Source organism: Triticum aestivum, chromosome 5B (genome assembly GCF_018294505.1).
Source record: "Triticum aestivum cultivar Chinese Spring chromosome 5B, IWGSC CS RefSeq v2.1, whole genome shotgun sequence".
Taxonomy (NCBI): Eukaryota; Viridiplantae; Streptophyta; class Magnoliopsida; order Poales; family Poaceae; genus Triticum; species Triticum aestivum.
The window spans coordinates 463,529,357-463,551,547 of record NC_057807.1 but is presented as its reverse complement, the minus strand read 5'-3'; the positions used below and the strand labels follow the sequence as shown (position 1 = coordinate 463,551,547).

The following is a 22,191-nucleotide window of genomic DNA, read 5'->3' as shown; positions in this document are numbered from 1 at the left end:
GTGAAAAGCTAACCTTCCACATTGCCCCATTCGTAAGTCGCTATCAAGCGCTACTGGGACGTGAAGCTTTCGCCCGCTTTAACGCAATACCACACTATGCATCCCTTACACTTAAAATGCTCGGCCCATGAAGCATCATCTCATCACAGGGGAATTGACCCCCAAAATACGGGTAAGGGTGCGGCCGCCTGGACAGCCGCACACTAATCTAGCCCGGACACGGCTAGACGAGTCCGGCGTCAACACACATGGATGTAATAGCCGCACAACCCTGTACAAGGGGCTCCGCGTGTTCACGCCAGGAGACAATGCGGCTCCCTTCTTGCTCCAACTACATCTTGTTTATTTTAATATAGATTTCCTGCACGCCTCTTTACTAAAGTTCCTCTTTTTCACAGACGAACACCGTGCTACGCCCGTCCAGGATATGGCACAACGGAGACACAAGCGCAGACGTGTAGTAGGGACCCGTTCTAAGGATTCTTTTCAGATTAAGACCCTGCGTAAACCTTTTTTACTGTCTCTTGTTGAAAACATCCCCCGGTTTTTCGAGGAGGAGATTGGCGTTTTGGCATGTGGCCACGCCAGAATTTTGCGCATACCTGGACACAAGGGGCTTTCTCACCAAGGGCTCTGTTTCGGCCCGTCTTCATAAAGACCAAATACCTTAGGGAGTGTTCGGCGTCGCGAGTTAGGCCTTATATGCATCAGCTCCGAATCATGTCTTTGGTCAAATGTTGGGTTTGCCCGGCTCCTGTGTTTTGTTGCCTTACGTTCCGTTATATCGGCTAACGCGGCACCAGGAGAACTACTACGATTGTGCCCCGGGTCGGCCAGGCGAGCACCTCAGTAGAGAAAGCCGAAAACTGACTGTCATGATATAGCGAGAGACTGGTCAACCACTCGATGACTCTCGGAATCTCTAGAATTCCTCTGCATTAACGAAGGACCGCTTCCCGGTCAGGCACACACGCACCCCGGATTCGGGAGAGCGCGGTGCCTCCAGGGGCTATTAAGTAGCTCCAATGTCAAACTCATATGGCTAAGTGAAAGTCATAAAGCGTTATAGTCCGGTTGCCTCGTTCGTCGTGCCATCACCTCCTTTGTAGGACCAAGACATTGGATTAAGTGTGAAAAGGTGCATTTTTTGCGAACACCCCCTCATTATATGAGTGGGGGTTGAAGCCAACGACTGCCATCTTTCAGGTTATACACACATATACATTAACGGCCGCACAGGAGGGGTTATAACTCTTGCAAACACAAGTATAAAAAGCTTTTATATTCTATCAAAATATTTCTTTTACAATAGCACCTGCTATTCGAACAAAACATCCTTCGAGCACTGCGCTTCTATTAAACGAGTGCTCGGAAGAACTTCCTCAAGGTAGTGCTCGGCAGATACCCGGCCTTCGTCTGAATCCTGGGATGCGACAACACTGGTCTGCATATCCGCCCAGTATGTCTTGACACGGGCAAGAGCCATTCGTGCACCCTCTATACACGCCGACCTCTTCAGTACATCGACATGCGGCACAGAACCAAGGAACTGTTGCACCAATCCAAAGTAACTTTTCGGCTCCGGCTCCCCCGGCCACAAACGACTCGCGACATACTTCATGGCGAGTCCGGATAACCTGTTCAGCTCCGCAAAGGCGGCCAAACGGTCGGGTACCGAAAGTGGGCGCTCTGGCTTATGGAACTGTGACCAAAACAGTTCTTCCAAATTATGGTCGCCTCGTCCTCGGAAGTGTTCGGTTGCGTCAGCCGCACTCGCTGCCACATCCAGATAAGTGTTTTCCGCACTCCACTGACTGTCCAACGGAGCATACTTAGGATCCCCGAACTTCATCCGCAGCATATAGGGCTTTCCAGCCGTGATATCCCCGGCCTAACGCAGCTCCTCCTTCCTAGCTCTCATCGCAGAGCGAGCATCCTTGACCTCGGTAGTGATCTTCTCAAGGTCCTTCTGAGCCACCCCTTTTTCTTGTTCGAGAAATTCACAGCGGTCGGCAGCATCCTTCAATTTTACAGTCATCTCAGCTATTGCCTTCTTACTCTGGCAGTGAGCAGCCTGTTCGGCTTTCAGCTCTTCAGCCGCCTTAATGGCCGCCGCATCACTTTTTCTTGCTTGTTCCTTGGATCGGGCAAGTTCCGCCCGAAGATTCTCCACGGAAGCAGCACTATCTGCAATAAGCATATATATTGTAAGAAACGAGCATCGAACTCCTCTTATCAGATATCTGTGGAGTATACCTTGTGCCTCGCCTAGCCGCTTATTTACAAGCGTGATGTCGGCATCTGCCACGTCCAGTTGCCGCTTTAGCTCGGTAGATTCATCAGTCCGGCTAGCCACCGAACACCTCGCCACCTTCATAAAAAGGTAACATTTTATACCTGGGGTTTTGATCCTCTGTGCGCCATCACTCTTGACGACACACAGAGTCTCAGGGGCTACTATTTATACAGGGCGCATTCTATGCAACTCTACCAATAGGTACACCTTTTCACGTACCTCAAAGCCTGTCAGTAAACTCCTGGCGGCCTCATACAATCCGCTTTCCGCGGATGCAACCCTTCCTATCACCATGTTCATCAACACACGGTGTTCTTCTGAGACGGATGCACGCCCGAGCAGATCCCTCAGCCTCTCCGACCGTGCACCAGAGGGCACCGAACTAGCCCGACGACCTTTTTCAAGATCCGAACTTGGAGAAACCCGCCGGGACGACACCTCGGGGTCACCTGCCTCGTAAGTCGGCGCAGCTAGGGGAGGCGTTTTTCTCTCTATCATCTCCGGACAGAGATCCCCTGAAGACGAGCTCTGCTGAGAAGGGTCAAGATCCGAACTGCAAGGTAATATTTCGGTTATCTTCCTCAGAAATAAAATAGGGATGCCACTAATTTTTGAAGCCCCTCTCTATACTTACGGCTCGGAGGAAAGCTGATCCCTGTGAGGGCCAAAAGCGGCCGGGGCAGTCTCCGGCGCCGGATCCTCTGACACAGATTTCTTCCCCCGTTTCGAGGTCATCTCCTCCGGGTCTTCAGAGGCACTCCTTTTCTTTCCCAGGTTGGGGGAGTCTTCGATTCCTTCCTTCGTGACAGTCTCCTTCGTGGAGGCGGCAGCTCCTTGGTTCCCCTCTTCGCCCTCTGCTGAAAACGTAACCTGTAGCATCCTGGTTAACACGAGATCTGGCGCGGTCTCGGGCAGGGGGGGTGGACACCTGATAAGCTTTGCCTTCGCTATCCACTCCTGTTCAAATGATAGCTCTGTCAAAAGGCTGCTTTACGATGAAAATACGGATGTTGTGTCCAAATATGGGGTTGCTTACCTTAACATCTTGGCGATTGCAGCTCAGACCTGCGTCCTCGGATAAATCCGGACACCTAGTTTGTGGTCCGAAGAACAATTTGTACATCTCCATGGGCGTTGCGCCCATGAAATGTTGAAGGACTCGCGGTCCTTCCGGATTAAATTCCCACAGGCGAAGGGGGCGACGTTTGCAGGGCAGGGTGCGGCGAATCAGCATAACTTGCGCCACTACAGTCAGGTTAATATCTCTTTCTAGGAGATCTCGAATGCGGCCCTGCAGCAGGGGCACGTCTTTGGACGGACTCCAGATAAGCCCTTCATTGACCCATGACGCTCGCTGTGGCGGAGGACCCGAGCGAAAAGCAGGAGGCGCCACCCATGTGGTGCCCCTGGGGGCTGTGATATAAAACCAGCCCCGTTGCCATAAGCCAAACTCTTCTTGGAAAGTGCCCTCGGGCCATGGAGCGCCGGCTATCTTGCTTATGATAGCTCCTCCGCACTCAGCGTGCTGCCCCTCGATCATCTTCGGCTCTACTTTGAAGGTTTTAAGCCACAATCCGAAGTGGGGGTGACATGGAGGAAGGCTTCGCACACTACGACAAACGACGAAATTTGAAGGATGGACTCCGGAGCTAGGTCATGAAATTCCACCCCATAATAGAACATCAGCCCCCTCACAAAGGGATCAATCGGGAAACCTAACCCCCGAAGGAAGTGGGATGTGAACACCATGCTCTCACCGGGCTGAGGAGAAGGAATGGCCTGCCCTTGAGCAGGCAGCCTATGCGAGATTTCATCGGTTAGATACCTGGCATCTCTCAGCTTTCGCACGTCTTCTTCCGTAATGGAGGAAGGCACCCACCGGCCTTGAAGGTTGGAGCCGGACATTGTCGGAGGTTCGAAGCGCCTAAAACTAGAAACCTTGAGTGTTGGAACTCGAGGCAAGGGGCGGATTTGATTGGATTGAAGGAAGAGGGAGTCGAGCCTTGGTCTCTTTATAAAGGAGTTGAATACCAAGAGCCCTCCCCATAACCGTTTGGGACTCACTTTCGATTAGAGAGTCATACCAAAAGGCGCGGTTGGGTTACCCACGCCCATATTAATGAGAATCCCGGGATAAGGGGACACGATCTCTGCTTCGACAAGACGTGCCAAGGGAACCGCCTCGCTAAGCGCGCTGAGGTGGAATGGTAAAATAAATAAATAAAGGCTAGGTCGTGCCATGATGTCACACCGCGGAATACGTTGCCAGATTAGATTTGTGTAAATATTATTCTCTCTATGGTGGCATGTGGAAATTATTTTGCAGAGCCGGACACTATCCTTGTGTTCAAACATCTTCCACGAAGTATTCGGAGGAGGAACCCGCCTTGCAATGCCGAAGACAATTTGCGCGCCGGACTCGTTTTCATTGAAGCCTGGTTCAGGGGCTACTGAGGGAGTCCTGGATTAGGGGGTGTCCGGATGGCCGGACTATGACCTTTGGCCGGACTCCCGGACTATGAAGATACAAGATTGAAGACTTCGTCCCGTGTCCGGATAAGGACTTTCCTTGGTGTGGAAGGCAAGCTTGGCGATACGATATGAAGATCTCCTCCCATTGTAACTGACTCTGTGTAACCCTAGCCCTCTCCGGTGTCTATATAAACCGGAGAGTTTTAGTCCGTAGGACGAACAACAATCATACCATAGGCTAGCTTCTAGGGTTTAGCCTCTCTGATCTCGCGGTAGATCAACTCTTGTAATACCCATACCATCAATATTAATCAAGCAGGAGTAGGGTTTTACCTCCATCGAGAGGGCCCGAACCTGGGTAAAAACATCGTGTCCCTTGTCTCCTGTTACCATCCGCCTAGACGCACAGTTCGGGACCCCCTACCCGAGATCTACCGGTTTTGACACCGACAGTGGACTCCCGAGGGGCCCCCGAGATAGGGGGGAGCGCCCAGTAGGGGGGCGCTCCCTCCACTCTTGTGGCCGCCTCGATTGTTTCTTGACTTCCACTCCAAGTCCTCTGGATCACGTTCGTTCCAAAAATCATGCTCCCGAAGGTTTCATTCCGTTTGAACTCCGTTCGATATTCCTTTTCTTCGAAATACTGAAATAGGCAAAAAAACAGCAATACGGGTTGGGCCTTCGGTTAGTAGGTTAGTCCCAAAAATGATATAAAAGTGTAAAGTAAAGCCCATAAACATCCAAAACGGGTAATATAATAGCATGGAACAATAAAAAATTATAGATACGCTGGAGACGTATCAGACATCTTTGTCCAAACCTTGCCATTGCATTGATAACCATCATAGCCCATCTTTTGCGTTGCTTACCCATCGAGACTAGCCTTTGAGTATTGCCGGCAATGTGACTTGTGCACATTAGTGATCATACTCCATAGCATACATACCATACCATAGTGGTGCATATCTTGGCATCAACTTTTATGTCACAAAGTTGTCATCGCATACACAATTACTATCTTGGTTCGTGAAGTTTTGCATGAGAAAAGAGCTCACAAGTGAAAGAGCCAACCAAGCTTTTAAGCAAAGAGGGAATATAAGCAAAGAGCTTATAAGCAAGAACCATAGCATCATACGACATTAAGATTGTCATATCCGATCATCTTGGATCATATAACCGAAATACCATACATATAGCATACTTGGGATAGAGGTCGTTGCATTTTTGCCTAGTAGGTTGTGCACAAGTTCCGTATCCGCCTATTGTGCAATCGTGCTAGCGTCTCTCTTGTATTGTGCAACAAGAGCATTTTCGTGGATTCCACATTTTGGCTCACTTTTGGTTTCCACAATCCCACTTATCTATTTGCGTGTGTGTTTCCATGTACAACTACTTGCTTGGTCTACTTGTTGCATTTGCAAATTTGTGAATCTTTTCCAACATTATTGAAGCTCACTTACAATTGCATCAAATTTTGTGCCACCATCCTAACCAAGCTCCACCATAAGCTTTTACTTGTGTAGGTGTGAGAAACGACAAGAATTGGTACCAATAGTGCTATTTCATTGTCCGCATTTCAGTGAACTTGATTCATCGTCAACATCGGTCAAGGTACATTGGTATAAGTTCTTCTCCTTCTACCACTCACATTTTTCTTGGAATGATGGATAGGCCGAGTACTTCTACCAACCCACTCTTCATCGAGCAAGACGACGACATGTCATCATTCATCACCAAGAGCCACCTCTTTGGTGCACAACGAGCGTTGCATCAAGAGCAACAAGCTATGACCGACCGAATCGACAACCTCGCCACCGACTTGCGACTCTCCGAGCAACGTACAAAGGACTACTTCGACAACAAGCTCGACGCTCACAAGCAAGAGAACGATGCAAGGATGGACGAGATCCGTGCCTTGTTGGTGAACCGTCCTCCTTCTACTTTTTCATACTCAAGACGGAGCCGCTCAAGTCGACACTCCGACGACACCTTCTCCGGCTCAAGTACACCGACATCGAACACTCTTCGATGAGCCGCACATCAAGACCGTCTTGCATCTCGCAACCCGCTACATTATAAGCATTCACAAAAGCAAGTCGACGAGCAAGAACTTCGTCCTCCACCACATCAAGTTACGTTTGCTCAAGCTCAAGAACGACAACGTTAACGTCGCCAAGAGGAAGAACGAGCGCATCAACACCAAGAGGAACAAGACGCCGGGGCTCAACGTCTTCAACAACAACAACGTGAAGCACAAGCTCTTGAGGCGCAACGTGCCCTTCAAGAATCAAGTCGAGCCATCGCCAAATGCAATCGCGAATGGCGCAATCAAGAGGAAGCACTTCGAGAATAAATCCAAGAGAGGAACTACCAACCACGAGTGCAATGTCAAGCTCAACAAGCTCCTCCACAACCTCAAGTTCCACAAGAGCAAGTTGATCATGGACTTCATCCACGCCAAGAGCAACATGAGGATAATTATCCTCCATGTCAAGGGCGTCATCATCACCATCGCCAACAACACAATGAAGAGCAACGCTATGGCAAGCTAAAATTCACCATGCCCAAGTTCAATGGAAGCAATGATCCCGAAGAGTACCTATCATGGGCACTGAAGGTCGAGAAAATCTTTCGTTTGCACAACTATGAGGAAAAGAAGAAGATCTCTATGGCATTTTTTGAGTTCCAAGACTATGTGCTCATATGGTGGGAACAAGTCCTTGAGCGCCAAGAAGCAAGAGGTGAACCACCAATCACCACTTGGGATCAAATGAAGGATGTCATGCGAGCACATTTTGTGCCCACCTACTACAACCACGATCTCTTCAAGAAGCTACAACACCTCAAGCAAGGAACAAAGAGTGTTGAAGAATACTACAAGGAAATGGAGATAGACATGATTCGAGCCAATGTCACTGAAGATGATGAGCAAACTATGGCACGTTTCTTGAATGGACTCAATCATCCCATCAAGAAGATTGCCGACTTCCAACCCTACTCCAACCTCACTGAGCTCGTGCATCAAGCTACCAAGGCGGAACGCCAAGTGCAAGATGACTTCAAGTACGCCAAGTACTCATCCAAGACCTATGGCTTCTCCAACAACCAAGCTTCAACGACTCCTCCAACTTCTACCTCGACCAAGCCATCTACAAGCAATGACGACAAGTCAAGTTACAAGAAAACTTCGACAAGCTCAAGTCGTCTTCCTCCTACTACAAGCAACTACAAGCCACGCGCTTCATCATCTACTCCGACTGATGAGACAGTCAAGACAAGCTCCTTCAAGTGTTTCACTTGCGGCGGCCGAGGCCACAAGTCCTTCGAATGCACAAACAAGCGCACCATGATCCTCAACGATGATGGAACCTATGACTCCATGAGTGACGAGGAGATGGAAGCCCTTGAGCAAGTGGCCATGCACCGACGAGTGAACGAGGATGAAGATGATCAAGTCTTTTGTGATGAGGATTCGAGCCCTGCTCTCGTTGTCTCCAAAGTCTTGACTCTTCAACATCAACAAGAAGAAGACCAAAGATGCCACATCTTCCACACTAAGGCCGGCATCAATGGAAGGTCCATCAAGGTCATCATCGATGGAGGTAGTTGTCACAACTTGGCAAGTGAGAAACTATGCTCCAAGCTTCAATTGGTCAAGATGAAGCACCCGCACCCTTACAAGATCCAATTGCTAAGTGACTCCGGCACTATACGAGTTGAGCATACGGTCCAAGTCTTCTTAAAAATTGGTGCATACGAGGACACTTTGGAGTGTGATGTCGTCCCGATGTCTGTTTGCCACCTCCTTCTTGGTCGCCCATGGCAATTTGACCATGGCGTCATCCACAACGGGCGTACCAATCACTATAGCTTCAAGATGAAAGGGAAGGAATATGTGCTACGACCTATGTCTCCTAGTCAAGTGATAGCCGACAAGCAAGCCACCCATCATGGACAGAAGAGTGAGAAAGTGATCCACCAAAAAGTGAGTGAGAGCCACAAGCCAAACTTGAGCACCTCTTTGCCTAGAGAGAAAAACCTAGTCCTATATTTGCCACCAAAAATGAGGTGAGAGAAGTGTGTGAGAACCCATCGAGTGTTATGCACTTTGTCCTTGTGTGCAAGGATGGGGACCCAAAAACTAACACCTCTCACGAGCTACCTTTAGTGTTTTAATCTCTTTTGCATGAATTCCAAGATGTTTTCCCCGATGAGCTACCTCCGGGTCTACCTCCTCTATGAGGCATTGAGCATCGAATCAACCTCATCCCCGGAGCGCCCCTACCAAACAAAGCTCCATACCGCGTCAACCCCGAAGAAACTAAGGAGATCCAACAACAAGTACAACGACTAATCGACAACGGTCATGTACGTGAAAGCTTAAGCCCTTGTGCCGTTCCGGTTATACTTGTACCTAAGCAAGATGGAAGTTATCGCATGTGTTCCGATTGTAGACCCATTAATTCTATCATCGTTCGCTATAGGCATCCCATTCCTCGCCTAGATGATATGCTTGATGAACTTAGCGGTGCTGCCTTTTTCTCAAAATTTGATCTTAAAAGTGGCTATTATCAAATCCGCATACAAGAAGGTGATGAATGGAAAACCGCTTTCAAAACCAAATTTGGCTTGTACGAGTGGTTGGTTATGCCTATGGGTTTATCGGAAGCTCCCGGTACTTTCATGAGACTTATGCATTTTGTGCTTCATCCTTATATTGGAGTGTTTGTTGTGGTTTACTTCGATGACATTCTTGTTTTTAGCAAATCCATGAAAGAGCATCTCAATCATGTTAGGGCTATTTTGCAAACCCTTCGCAAGGAAGGTCTTTATGCCAACATGAAAAAGTGCACATTTGGTGTTGACAAACTTGTTTTCTTGGGTTTTGTTGTCTCTTCCAAGGGTGTCCATGTTGACGAATCTAAAATAGAAGAAATTGAAACTTGGCCCCAACCCACCAATTTGCAACAAGTGTGTAGCTTTCTTGGCCTTGCGGGTTTATCGTTGCTTTGTGAAGAATTTTAGCACTATTGCCGCTCCTTTGCATGCCTTGAGTAAGAAGAATGCTCCTTTTGTTTGGGGATCTTTGCAATCTACCACTTTTGATGAGCTCAAGTCTTTGCTTACTCATGCTCTGATTCTTGCTTTGCCCAACTTTGACAAAACTTTTGAGGTTCATTGTGATGCAAGTGGTACCGGAATTGGCGGAGTTTTGATGCAAGAAAAACGATCCATTGCATATTTTAGTGAAAAACTCTCCGGTGCTCAACTTAACTATCCCATCTATGACAAAGAATTGCATGCTTTAGTGCGTGTGCTACATGTTTGGGAACATTATCTTAGACCTCATGAGTTTGTCATACATACCGATCATGAAACGCTTAAGTACTTAAAAGGGTCAAACTAAATTAAACAAGCGTCATGCCAAATGGAATGAATTATTGAATCTTTCCCCTGTGTGATCAAGTACATTAAGGGTAAGGAAAATGTAGTTGCGGATGCACTTTCACACATATGTACGCTTGTCACTAAACTTGAGTTGAATGTTGTTGGTTTTGAGCATATAAAAGAATTGTATGCAAATGATCCTTCCTTTGCTACTCCTTATGCTAAGTGCTTGGCGCATACTTCTTGGGAACAAAATTACATCAAAGATGATTATCTTATGAGAGCTAACAAACTTTGCATTCCCGAGCCTTCTCTTCGTTTGCTCCTTTTGCAAGAGGCTCATGGAGGCGGACTCATGGGACATTTTGGACGCGACAAGACATTTGCCATGCTCTACAAGAACTACTTTTGGCCCAAGATGTTCCGTGACGTCTCACGCTTCACCAACCGATGCTCTACATGTCGCAAAGCTAAGTCTAAAGCTCAATCCCATGGTCTTTATTCCTATTCCTTATCAACCTTGGGAAGACATTAGCATGGATTTTGTACTTGGTTTGCCTAGAACTCAAAATGGAAAGGATTCTGTGTTTGTTGTTGTGGACCGATTTTCTAAGATGGCACATTTCATCCCTTGCAACAAGATAGACGATGCTTCACACGTTGCAAATCTCTTTTGTAGGGAAATCTTGCGCCTCCATGGAGTACCAAACACAATCGTCTCCGACCGTGACGTCAAGTTCTTGAGTTACTTTTGGAAGACGCTATGCGCCAAGCTCGGAATCAAGCTCTTGTCCTCGTCCACATACCATCCGCAAACCGACGGCCAAACGGAGGTGATGAACCGTATGCTCTCCACTCTACTTCGCGTGTTAATCAAGAAAAACATCAAGGAGTGGGAGGCATGTCTACCCATCGCCGAGTACGCCTACAACCATGCAAGACATTCGATGACCGGCAAGTCCCCTTTTGAGGTCGTCCACGGCTTCAACCCGTTATCCCCATTGGACATTCTACCTCTTCCTCTACAAGAGCGCACCAACATGGATGCGAGTGCACGGGCAAGCTACATCAAGAAGATGCATGAGGATACAAGACACACCATTGAGCGCCAAGTACAACGACTAGCGACCAAGCTCAACGTCAACAAGCAACCCATGATATTCAACATCGGAGACCTCATGTGGTTACACCTTCGCAAAGACCGCTTCCCCAACGAACGCAAGTCCAAACTTCTACCTCGAGCCGATGGACCCTTCAAGGTGCTAGCACGCTACAACGACAACGCTTACAAGATCGACCCCCCGCGCGACAAGTACAACGTGAGCGACATCTTCAACGTCAAAGATCTTTCGCCATACCATGATGATGAGGATCTCGATCCGAGGTCGGATCTTTCCCAAGGGAGGGGAGATGATGCGGGGCATCCCGTGATCATCCCCATGGACACCACCTCGACTATCCAAGCTCCAAGTGAACCCATGACAAGAGAAAGGGCTCGTGCCATTCAATCCAAGGTGACATCACTCCTACTTGAGTTTCTCCCTTCTTCAAGTGAGACATGGCTACTTCCTAAGTCCGAGATGCTGTGTGTGATCAGGTACAATGCTCAAGCCACGGAGCCGAGAGCTGGAGAAGAAATGACAAGCGTCAACTCTCTGGACAGCTCGGAACTTCCGATCAGAGCTCGGAACTTCCGGCACCCGGACCTTCCGTCCTACCCAGAGCTTCCGGCCTCCGTCGACTTCGACCAGCCCGGGCATGCCAACTCTCGGGTTAGCCCGGAACCTGCCCGGAACCCGGCCCGGACCTTCTGGTCCCCGGAACCTCCGGCCCGCCCGGACCTTCCGGTCCCCGGACGCCAGCCCAGCTCCACCCGTGCCAACTCTCTAGTTAGGCCGGACCCTTCCCGGAACCTTCGGCGCCCAGAACTTCCGGCCCGGCCTGCGCGCAGCCACTTGGGCCGAGGCCCATGTACCCTTTCGCCCCGTAAACTATATATACTCTTCTCCTGCCTACGTTTTAGGGTTAGCATTGTGATAGCTCATTTGAGATAGAGCATTGCTCATCTGTACCGGATCTACTCCTCGTGAGGGACCCCACCTCTTCGGAGAAGATCCACCCGGAATCAAGGCCTCCATCCAGAGAAAACACTCAAGACCTCCTCACGGAGAAGAACGGTTACTCTTGTATCGTCCCTTGTTGACTTTGGATCTCGTGTTACTTTGTGCCTCGATGATCTAGCACTTGTGTGATCAATTTTGTGTCGGTTGAGTGTTTCTCTTATTTTCCCCTCGTGATTTCCCTCGTGTTCTTCTGCGTGTTCTTCGTGTTCCCCGTAGGATCCTCTCCAAACGTGAAAGATCGGCCCCATAGGGTTCCACCCTACATCAGACCATCAAGAGAAAGAGCATCTGGCTGTTGAACTTAATGCAATTCACAACCGAACAAAAGTTGTGCACATGATCACAGCAGAAAATAAGAAGAGTTTATGGAAATTCCTTTGGAAATTCTTCTCAAAGAAGCAATTGAGCCACTCCCATCTCAAAGAACTCTATGAGTATATTGATCAAGGGTTTACTGTTGAAGACTTTCAAGACCGCATTACTCCGCCTTTGATAGCTCGTGAACCAACAACGAATTTACTTTGGATTCAGCTACGCAAATTGCTCGACGAGTCAAAAGCCACTTCACGCACTTAGAAACCTGTTGAAGAAAATATTCTGTCTCGCAAGACCCAACAGGCTGATCCCAATGTGCCTTCATCTTCTCAGCCCTAAGCCAGGCTTGAAGGATCTGCTGCTGATGATGATGAAGATATACCAGCCACCTCCGAGTCAGAAACCTCTTCGGGCGATGCCTTAGAGTGAATCACGTTTGCATCTTTTCCGCACTCATGTCATTCGTCACCTTTGTGACACTAGTTGACAAAAAGGGGGAGAATTACATTGAGAGTTTCGATATATTTGCTTTGTTGGATTTGGTCTTTGTGTTTATTTGATCTATCTTTTGAGACTGTTCATGCCGCTTCATGTGCTTTGTTGTAAAACTTCTGTTATGGGCTGTAATATTAATAACCCCGCCTGCCGCACTATATTCTCTCGTAGCATTTGTTTTGCAGGTGGAATTATTATCAGAAGTCATGAATGATTGCACTATATTCTTGTTGGATTATCTTTCATCAGTGTGAATCATTACCTCATATGATTGAAAAAACCTCCTTATACGTGATTAAATTGCAAGGAATTTCATTGTATATCAATTGACCCTGCATACATCAAGGGGGAGTATATTTCATCAACGAGTCAAGTAACGCAAGTTCACTCTTGTTCGATTTACATTTCCTATCTATCTTCACTTTGATGATTATCTGTTTTGTCAACAACTGTCCAAAAATGGGGAGATTGTTGGTGCAATGATAGGCCCCTTGTGTTTTTGGAGTTTGTTGACATAAATAGTGTGGGACTTATGTGTTTACTAGTGCACACAGAGTAACATGTCCCTGAAGTATCGAGGAGTTTGATGCAAACGATGAAGATAATCTCCCTGCATGGCAGTGAAGGTTATCACCGAAGATAAAGCTAACAAGAGTGACCCCTAAAAATTGCTGAAGTTCAAGCAAGTGGTTCGGTGTCTGTTCGAAGCATATGACTGCGTTCAAGGAAAGAATGAAGACAAAGTGAAGACGTAGTATTTGTTTCGTTCTTCTTCTTCTTTTAGTGAGTCATAGGACCACCGTACTATTAAGAAGGGTGTAGCATTCGAAGCTTTGATTCTCTGATGCTAAACCCAAATCCTGTGAAAGCTATGAGAGAAATATCTTTGTGCTCCGAGCAAATACTTGCCAGCAAGAGACTATGATCTTCTTTGCTGCGAGAGAGTTGACTCAGACCAAGGAGTTAGCATTACTTGTTCCTCAAGTAATGTTACCGTTGCTCCAAAAACTGACTGTTGTAACGTGTCGGTTGGCCATTGGCTATACCTTGTGTCCAAAATGGTCATTTCCCAGCTGGGAAGGCTGCGGCTATAAATACCCCCATCCCCCACCCCCCCACCCCCCCACCCCCGTCGCCGGCTTTGTCAGGTAGCTACTCCGTTTGATTCTGAGAAGATTGTTGAGCAACCCACTCTCTGAGCGATTTGAGTTTAAAATCCACCGAGAGAAAAACCCCAGAGTCAAAGAATTAGATAGTGGTTCGGGGTCATTGGAATCTAAGTTTAGTATGCTCCGCCTATTACTCTCGAGAGCTGCAAACTCTCTAGACGGTTAGGTGTAAATTTCTTCAGAGACCAAGAGTGATTGTGGTTCTCGAAGAAGAAGTATGTAAAGGTTCGGAGATCGCCTTCAAGTATCTACCATGAGTGATCGGCATCGGTTGACGAATTGATTGTTGAGGACAATAGGGTGAAGAGAGTTTATCTTTCGTGTTAAGTCACAACCCCTCCAACCAGACGTAGTCCTTGTGCAGAAGGACGAACTGGTCGAACAAATACCTTGTCGCCATCGAGCATCATCGGTTATCTCTGTCACTCATGTTTACCTTCGATGCATTTTCATTCGTATGATTTACTTCGATGCATGTCTTAGTTCTCCTTCGGTACTCTGTTCTAGTTCACTGTAGTTTGTTTTTCATTCATTCCGCTGCTGGGTTCTGAGAGATTTAAGTTTTCCGAAGAAAATTTAAAACTCCCATTCACCCCCTCCCCTCTAGTAGACATACTTCGTTCCTACATATACTTCACTAAGGGTTAACTCAGCCGGATCATCCTATATTTATTGGGGATCGGTTAGAAATGCTCTAAGTAGCAGGGGCTGCCTTGCCTAGTCGTTAAGGCCTTATGAGGTCCCAGGCAAGCCTTGGGAGTTGAGAGGGCAAAGGAGTTAACAAAGTCGATTGTTAACATTTGTTTGAGCTCCATTGCTGATATGCCTGGGTGGTATTTTTTACAACTATCTATGGTCATTTTAATTAGGTCTTCTCCTCAAATTGACACAAGTAGGTTTCTAGCTCTAAAAGCGCCAATGTTATTGACCAAAAGTTGGATGAGAGAAACTAATTGCGTTTCTGCATGCTCATCTGTGTGCTCCCTTTTGATGTTTCCTTCTCTAATGTTGGTTTGATGATAATCATGCATTATGTGTTGCAACTGAAGTGTTATATATTTTTTGAACGTAAATAACTTTATTCCTCATATGATAGCCATGCCATTTACAATATGTGAAAAGATAAAGTCAGGGTATTGGAGTCCTAAAATTCAGATAAACTAAGACTAAAGCAGTGTTTCGCTAAACAATTAGCAACAAGATTGATTTCTCTTCCGCAATGAACAAAGCTGACATTTGAAAAGTCCATCGCCAGCACACTAGTCTCGGAGATGATCGGCACATCGGGACCCAACCAAAATGTTGTACTCTCTCCATCTCATAATGTAAGACATTTTTTGACACTACACTAGTATGTTTGTAGTACGTCATGCTGTATTTTAGGGCTGACGAACAAAAATTTGAAAAAAAAATTTGCTGTTGGATGCCTTTTTTTTCATCTCGTGCCAAAAAAACCGTCTGCTGCCCTCCTGAAGGCGACGGCGCAAGAAACCCTACCTCAATTTTCAAAAAAAAAAAATCCTACCTCTAGGACAAGGCGAGGGCAGCGGCGCAAGAAGAAACGGCGACCCCGCGGTGCCGCCGCTGCCGGCGACGACGACTGCCGCCCTCTCTCCGGCAAGGTTCTATCTCCGCTGGAGCCAGCTCATCCGGTTGGTCTCCACCCCCCTCCCTGTCGTGTGTTTCCTTCCACCAAAATGCTCCATTGTTCCCTTCTCCGCCCGTCCCCAGTCTCGGCTCCGGTAAGCTCCCCAAATCACCTAGGCCTCCTGGTTCCTACGCCGGATTTTCGTGTGAAGCGCCCCGTGTGATTTTGTTCCAGGCTGTGTTCGTTCTTTTTCCCGTGGAGCTGCGAATGGGAAGAATTGATTTTAACCCCCCCTGTGCGCTGCACATCTATCTTTTACCCTTTGTTCATTCACCTTGCTCTGAGCCCCCCCGTTGCGACATGTCTTCTGCTGATGGCCCCCTTTGCGCTATTATCCTGTCAGTTAGCTGCTAATGAAAACAAAACTGGACTTGCATCAACAAAAACTCATGAATACATCAACTAAAACAAGGGAATATGATGTTGCCTTTTCAGATCAATCACACCCCTTTGCACATCAAATCCCTCCCACTCAAATCCTCATGTCAATCTCCCTCAGTAGCTAGGGTTTCTACCATAGGAACCAGACAAAATCCATGGAAAAGGAAAAGGGAAAGGGAGAAGCTTGCCATACCTTGGGGCAGCAATGGAGGGCGGCGGATGAGGAGGAAACGCGGCATAGCATAGCAGCAAGGGCGACGGATGGCGGGTCGCGAGCGAACTGGCGGCTGGTCGCTAGGTCTTGTGTGAGCGAACTGACAGCCGTGATATGTCAGGACCATGTTTCCTGTAATCTTGTAGCTATTATCTTGTCTTAATTGCTGTTTTTATCTTGTTGTTTTGATTAGCACTTTCCTAGTAGGAAAAGAAAAAAAAAGGTTTTGATTGACTTGGTAAGGTGATTTAGTTGCCTGTTTTACAATTGTTAATATGAATATGAGAAGAGTGGATTGAACTAGGAGTAAGCTGCTGCTTTTTAATGTTGGATAATTGGATCGACATTCATTATTATTAGCTCGGCATATTCTTGAACCTCAACAAGTCATGAAGAAGCACATACTTCTTTCCAGTTTAATCATGGCAATTTACCCCTGTTGATTACATATCGCTGGTCTGTTATCAAATTATAAAATAGTCTGAATTTTCATCTTCCAGTACTGCGTTTCCTTTTTGCTTTTGCCAACCTTATTAATTCGTAGTAACTTTACTGATTCAGATGAGCTGAGGGTGAAAGAAGAGACCAGCGCTGCCACATGGTGCTTCCTATTCGACCAGTTGAGGGTGTGTAGAAATGCTTTATGACTTCCATTCCAGCAGATGAAGTTACTATGCTCATATAGTCTTGTTAGGCTTCATTTTTGTTCTGCCAGATATCAGTGTATTTTTTTTTTAGCAATTATTTTACTCGCTTTCTCAATTTCTGTTTGATCTGTATGGACCATGGAGAATCAGTTTGGATGCAAAAAAGAGAGTGTACTTAAAGTTTTCATTGTCAAGGTAGTCTTGGTTTGCCAAGGTGCATCATGTTTCTACGCCAAATATGTCATTTACCCACACAAGTGTAATTAGCCTAAGGCAAACGAGAATAGACTTGTTGAACCTGTTCCTCTTACACTATCCAAACAAAATTTGAGGTGGCGGGGTTTAAGGTAGTTGGAAGGGATTGATCCCTGTGGGGATTGGGTGACAGCAGTGGATCAACCCAGTCCCGGGGTGTATTTTTTCCACTAGAGTATTTGTTCTCATGTAACCGAACAATGCCTTGATATTTCCTTCTCTAATGTTGGTTTGATGATAATCATGCATTATGTGTTGCAGATGGATCGATTAGTTCATGGGTTGAAAGAGAGGGCGAAAGAACAGAATACTCCGGGCCACAACTTCCGGAGGTACGTTGTGAGATGCTGATAATGGAAATAACTTATACTGCATGTTTGTTCACGAGTTGGTTGACCTGTGCTAGCTAAATAAGTACAGTATAAACATACATTTCTTTAGTGCTGCAACCTGCTACAGTCCTACTGCATCAGTAGCTTTGCTTTGTTCTAACTGTCCGAAGAAGAATGCATGTTGTGAGTGTTAGATCCCCTGCTACCCTGCTATCTCAATAAGGACTAGATATAATTCCTCATTTCATAGAGGTCCTCTCTTAGCAGTGGCTTGTACTTCTCTGGACGTGGTTCTATGCTCTTCTCTGGCTTGTTCTTCTTTTATCCATTTGAAATAAGCATTTGGCCATGTTCAGCTTTTCTCACATGCTTGTACATGTAGGACATCTGGTGTCATATACATTCCCTACTACCAATGCGAGATGCTGCCCGAGCTGCTTGCGTGTCTCGTGCCTTTCTAAGTTTATGGAGATGCCATCCAAATCTTACATTCAGTATGGAAGCACTGGGCATGAATATGAATCTGCGTGGCGAGGATGAAATAGGAAATTTCACCAAAAAAGTTGACCGCATCTTAAAAAACCGCTCACGCATTGGTGTGAAGACACTCAGGATTGTTTTCCATTATTCCAATGCCATGGTCAGCAATGTTGATAGGTGGCTTCAGACAGCTGTTACACCTGGGATTGAAGAACTCACTGTTCAGCTTACACCTGGGATTGAAGAACTCACTGTTCAGCTTACACCTGGGATTGAAGAACTCACTGTTCAGCTTACACCTGGGATTGAAGAACTCACTGTTCAGCTATCTTCAGCATCGGGAACATACTACAACTTCCCATGGTCTCTTTTAGCTAATGGGAATGGAAACTCGATGCAGCGTCTACGCATTTCCCATTGTGTTTTGTCTCCCAGCGTTGAACTTGGATTGACAAACATGACAAGGCTTGATTTGTGTTATGTCTGTATCACAGAGGAGCAGCTGGGGTGCCTTCTTCACAATTGCTTTGTTCTCCAATGGATGCGACTCTGGCAATGCAGTCCGCTAACTTGCCTTAGGATACCGTTCCATCTGCAACAGCTCAGATACCTGAAGGTGTCTGAATGCACGTCTCTGCAGGTGATAGGGATAGAAGCTCCAAACCTCGTCAGTTTTAATTTTCATGATTCCCACCAGGTACAGATATCATTTGGAGTAGCATTACAATTGAAGAAGCTCGGCATGTCCCATCCTGGTGCTGTATGTTATGCTCGTGCTGATCTCCCATTGAGCTTGCCAAATGTTGAAGATCTTTCCCTGAGTTCATGTAGTGAGGTATACCCTAAATATGCAAATTCTTATACCAGCTGTGATATGCATATTTTAACTAATCCGATATATCTTTGTGTAGGTGGTCGATACACCAATGCTGCCTAGCAAATTCTTACACCTCAAGTACTTGAGTGTCAGTTTTTGTACAGTGACATTTTCGCCGGCCTATGACTATTGTTCTCTCATATCCTTCTTTGATGCTTCTCCTTCCTTGGAGACTTTCTTCTTGAATGTAAGTCACTGTTCGTCCTGCAAAGATGTCACATTAAACAATGGTGGATCCATCAATCCAAGTATCTTGGCTTGTTATATCTTCAGGTGTTGCAGAAAGACATGAAGCATGAGTCAATCGTGGGAGACCATTCAAATTTGAGGCAGGTACCAGGACACCGCCATGATAACCTTAAGACAGTGAAGATCATTGGTTTCTCCTCAGCGAAGAGCTTGGTTGAGCTGACATGCCATATCATTGAGAACGCGACGTCACTCGAATGCCTTACATTGGACACCACACGAGGGCATCCTTGGGACAACTGCTCATCCAACAGTACTGGCAAGTGCTTGCTGTTGCACTTGGATTTTTTGGCGGAAGCTCGTAAGGGGCTCTCGGCTATCAGGACATATGTTGAGCCAAAGGTTCCCTCCAGAGTCAAGCTAAATGTCGTGGAGCCTTGCCGCCAATGCCATGACCTCGAGCAGTTGTGACGATCTCGAGCCGATGTTTGTTTCTGCGCGTACGTCGGTAACCCTTTCACGGCTTCAGTGTTGAGGACCCAAGATCAGCGTCTTGTTTGGAAGAGCTGTATTTTTTCCTTGATACTGTTTCTTGTTGCTCGACTGAACATAAAAAACATATGCATTCTAGCCTACATTCCCTGTTTGTTAGCCTTCTGATATTTGGGATAGTGATGAACTGTTGAGGTGCACATTCTGGAGGGCTTGTCATGAGTTCAGGAAGAACCTGAGAGCATTACTCAATGCATGCAGTTCACTGACTGAAGATGTTGTGGTACTCTTTCTGACATCCTGCTGTAATAACTACACCAAACCTTGTGACTGTCCAGTTGCTCTGTCCAGCACATATCACATGCAGTTGTGCATGCTTGCACATCAGACCACCTCCAAATCACACACATCGAATGATAAACGGACTAAATGCCGAAAACAACATCAAATAAAATTATAAAACAGCCCATAACGACCTGCTCATGCACACCCCTACCTCAATTCTCTCAAAGGCCGAAAACAGCTCCAGCAATGGCCAGGCCCTCCCTGCTTCTCCTGCTGCTCGTCTCCGCCTGCGCCGCTCTCTCCGTCGCCGACGATGATCCGATGGTGAGGAGGTTCGAGCGGTGGATGGGCAAGCACGGCCGCGCCTACACCGACGCCGGCGAGAAGCAGAGGAGGCTCGAGGTGTACAGGAAGAACGTTGAGCTCATCGAGGAGTTCAACTCCGGCGGCCACAGCTACACGCTGACCGACAACAAGTTCGCCGACCTGACGAACGAGGAGTTCAGGGCCAAGGTGCTCGGCCTAGGCGCTCCGGGACGAGCCGGCCGGCGCGCTCCGAGAACAGAGAACTTTGCCCCCGTCAGTGGATGATTTCTTCTCTCGAATTATGTACATGTTTGATACTAATAGTTTTGAATTTTGATTCTTGGATCATCTTTGAAAGTTGAAAAAATATTTTGTGATGTCTATGTACTGATTTTTTTGCGTTTATGTGACAAATGTTTTGGTCTTGGATGATCATTTTTCGCAGGTGACAATGCCTGAAAAAGAGGCTGACGATGACAACAGCACTCTGCCCAAGGAGGTGGACTGGAGGAAGGAAGGGGCGGTGGTGCCGGTGAAGAACCAAGGCGGCTGCGGCTCGTGCTGGGCGTTCGCGGCGGTGGCGGCCATGGAGGGGCTGAACCACATCAAGAAGGGGAAGCTGGTGTCGCTGTCGGAGCAGGAGCTGGTGGACTGCGACGCGGAGGCGGTGGGGTGCGCCGGCGGGTTCATGAGCTGGGCCTACGAGTTCGTCATGGACAACCACGGGCTCACCACCGAGGCCAGCTACCCGTACCTGGGCGTCAACGGCGTCTGCCAGACGGCCAAGCTCAACGAGACCACCGTGAGCATCGCCGGGTACCGGAACGTGACGGCCAACAGCGAGCCGGACCTGCTGCGGGCCGCCGCCGCGCAGCCCGTGTCGGTGGCCGTCGACGCGGGGGGCTTCGTGTGGCAGCTCTACGGCGGGGGCGTCTTCTCGGGGCCGTGCACCGCGCAGGTGAACCACGGCGTCACCGTCGTGGGCTACGGCGAGACCAGCGCCACCGGCGACGAGGCGTCGGGGAAGTACTGGATCATCAAGAACTCGTGGGGGGCGGGGTGGGGCGAGGCCGGCTACATGCTCCTGCAGCGCGACGCCGGTATGCCCACCGGCCTGTGCGGCGTCGCTCTGCTCGCGAGCTACCCTCTCATGTGAATCTGCCATTCTGGCTGATGATGTGTGTAAGTAGAGTAATGCAGCAGCATTGTGAAGTGTGACAGAATACAGCTAGTACAAAATATCTACATAAGTGTGTAAATATGCGCGTGACCATATTTAATTTACATAATGGCAAGGTTGAGCAGCACAGACCTTCCATTTTTATTTTTATTTTTATTTTTATTTTGAACAAGGAAAGGCGCACAAGGAGTCAATATATTCAGCTCGGTAGTAGAATACAGCTTTGTAGTACAAAGCCCTGTCGAGACAAGGTAGAGAGGATAGAAGTCACAGGGCAAAGCATGTTCCTTCAGCTGAACCAAAGCAGCTAAAGATAGGTTCAGTAGCACTACTAAGAACCGGGTGAGCTTCATTGTGAGCAATTCCATTAATCTCCCTAGAAATATGAAACACCTATGAATGGAGATCATCCGTAGTCTTGGAGGAATCTGCAAGCCATGCTCTGATTGCCCATGGAGTGGAGTCAGCCGCAAACACTTTTTTACCGGTTCAGGGATGTACCGGCGTAGCATCCACCATTCACATGCTTGATTTGTGCAATAGTGGGGCCCATCTATATGTATAACCCGGTATGATAGCAGCCCATCTCTCGTATTCTCTGCTAAAAGGAACTAGTAGGCCCCACAGAAGCGCATGCACGGCAGAAT

The 22,191-nt window shown here is 47.4% G+C and overlaps 2 protein-coding genes across 5 annotated transcripts; both read left to right on the top strand.

The window, feature by feature from the left end:
• The first annotated feature begins 15,734 nt into the window (after window positions 1-15,734).
• On the top strand, window positions 15,735-20,110 carry LOC123112490 (uncharacterized). 4 transcript variants are annotated; one of them, XM_044533486.1, is made up of 6 exons: window positions 15,735-15,910; window positions 17,063-17,127; window positions 17,665-17,735; window positions 18,118-19,050; window positions 19,127-19,279; window positions 19,366-20,110. In XM_044533486.1, the coding sequence occupies exons 2-6, from the start codon at window positions 17,100-17,102 to the stop codon at window positions 19,750-19,752; spliced, it is 1,572 nt and encodes a 523-aa protein (XP_044389421.1). In that variant the 5' UTR covers window positions 15,735-15,910; window positions 17,063-17,099; the 3' UTR covers window positions 19,753-20,110. The 4 variants fall into 4 exon arrangements, with proteins under 4 accessions (XP_044389421.1, XP_044389422.1, XP_044389423.1 ...); XM_044533487.1 differs by having other exon boundaries at window positions 15,744-15,875; XM_044533488.1 differs by having other exon boundaries at window positions 15,790-15,880.
• Window positions 20,111-20,225: 115 nt separating this feature from the next.
• LOC123112491 (ervatamin-C) lies at window positions 20,226-21,696 on the top strand. Its single transcript, XM_044533491.1, has 2 exons — window positions 20,226-20,637; window positions 20,810-21,696. Exons 1-2 carry the CDS (start codon window positions 20,305-20,307, stop codon window positions 21,518-21,520), a joined length of 1,044 nt encoding a protein of 347 aa, XP_044389426.1. The 5' UTR covers window positions 20,226-20,304; the 3' UTR covers window positions 21,521-21,696.
• The last annotated feature ends 495 nt before the right edge of the window (window positions 21,697-22,191 follow it).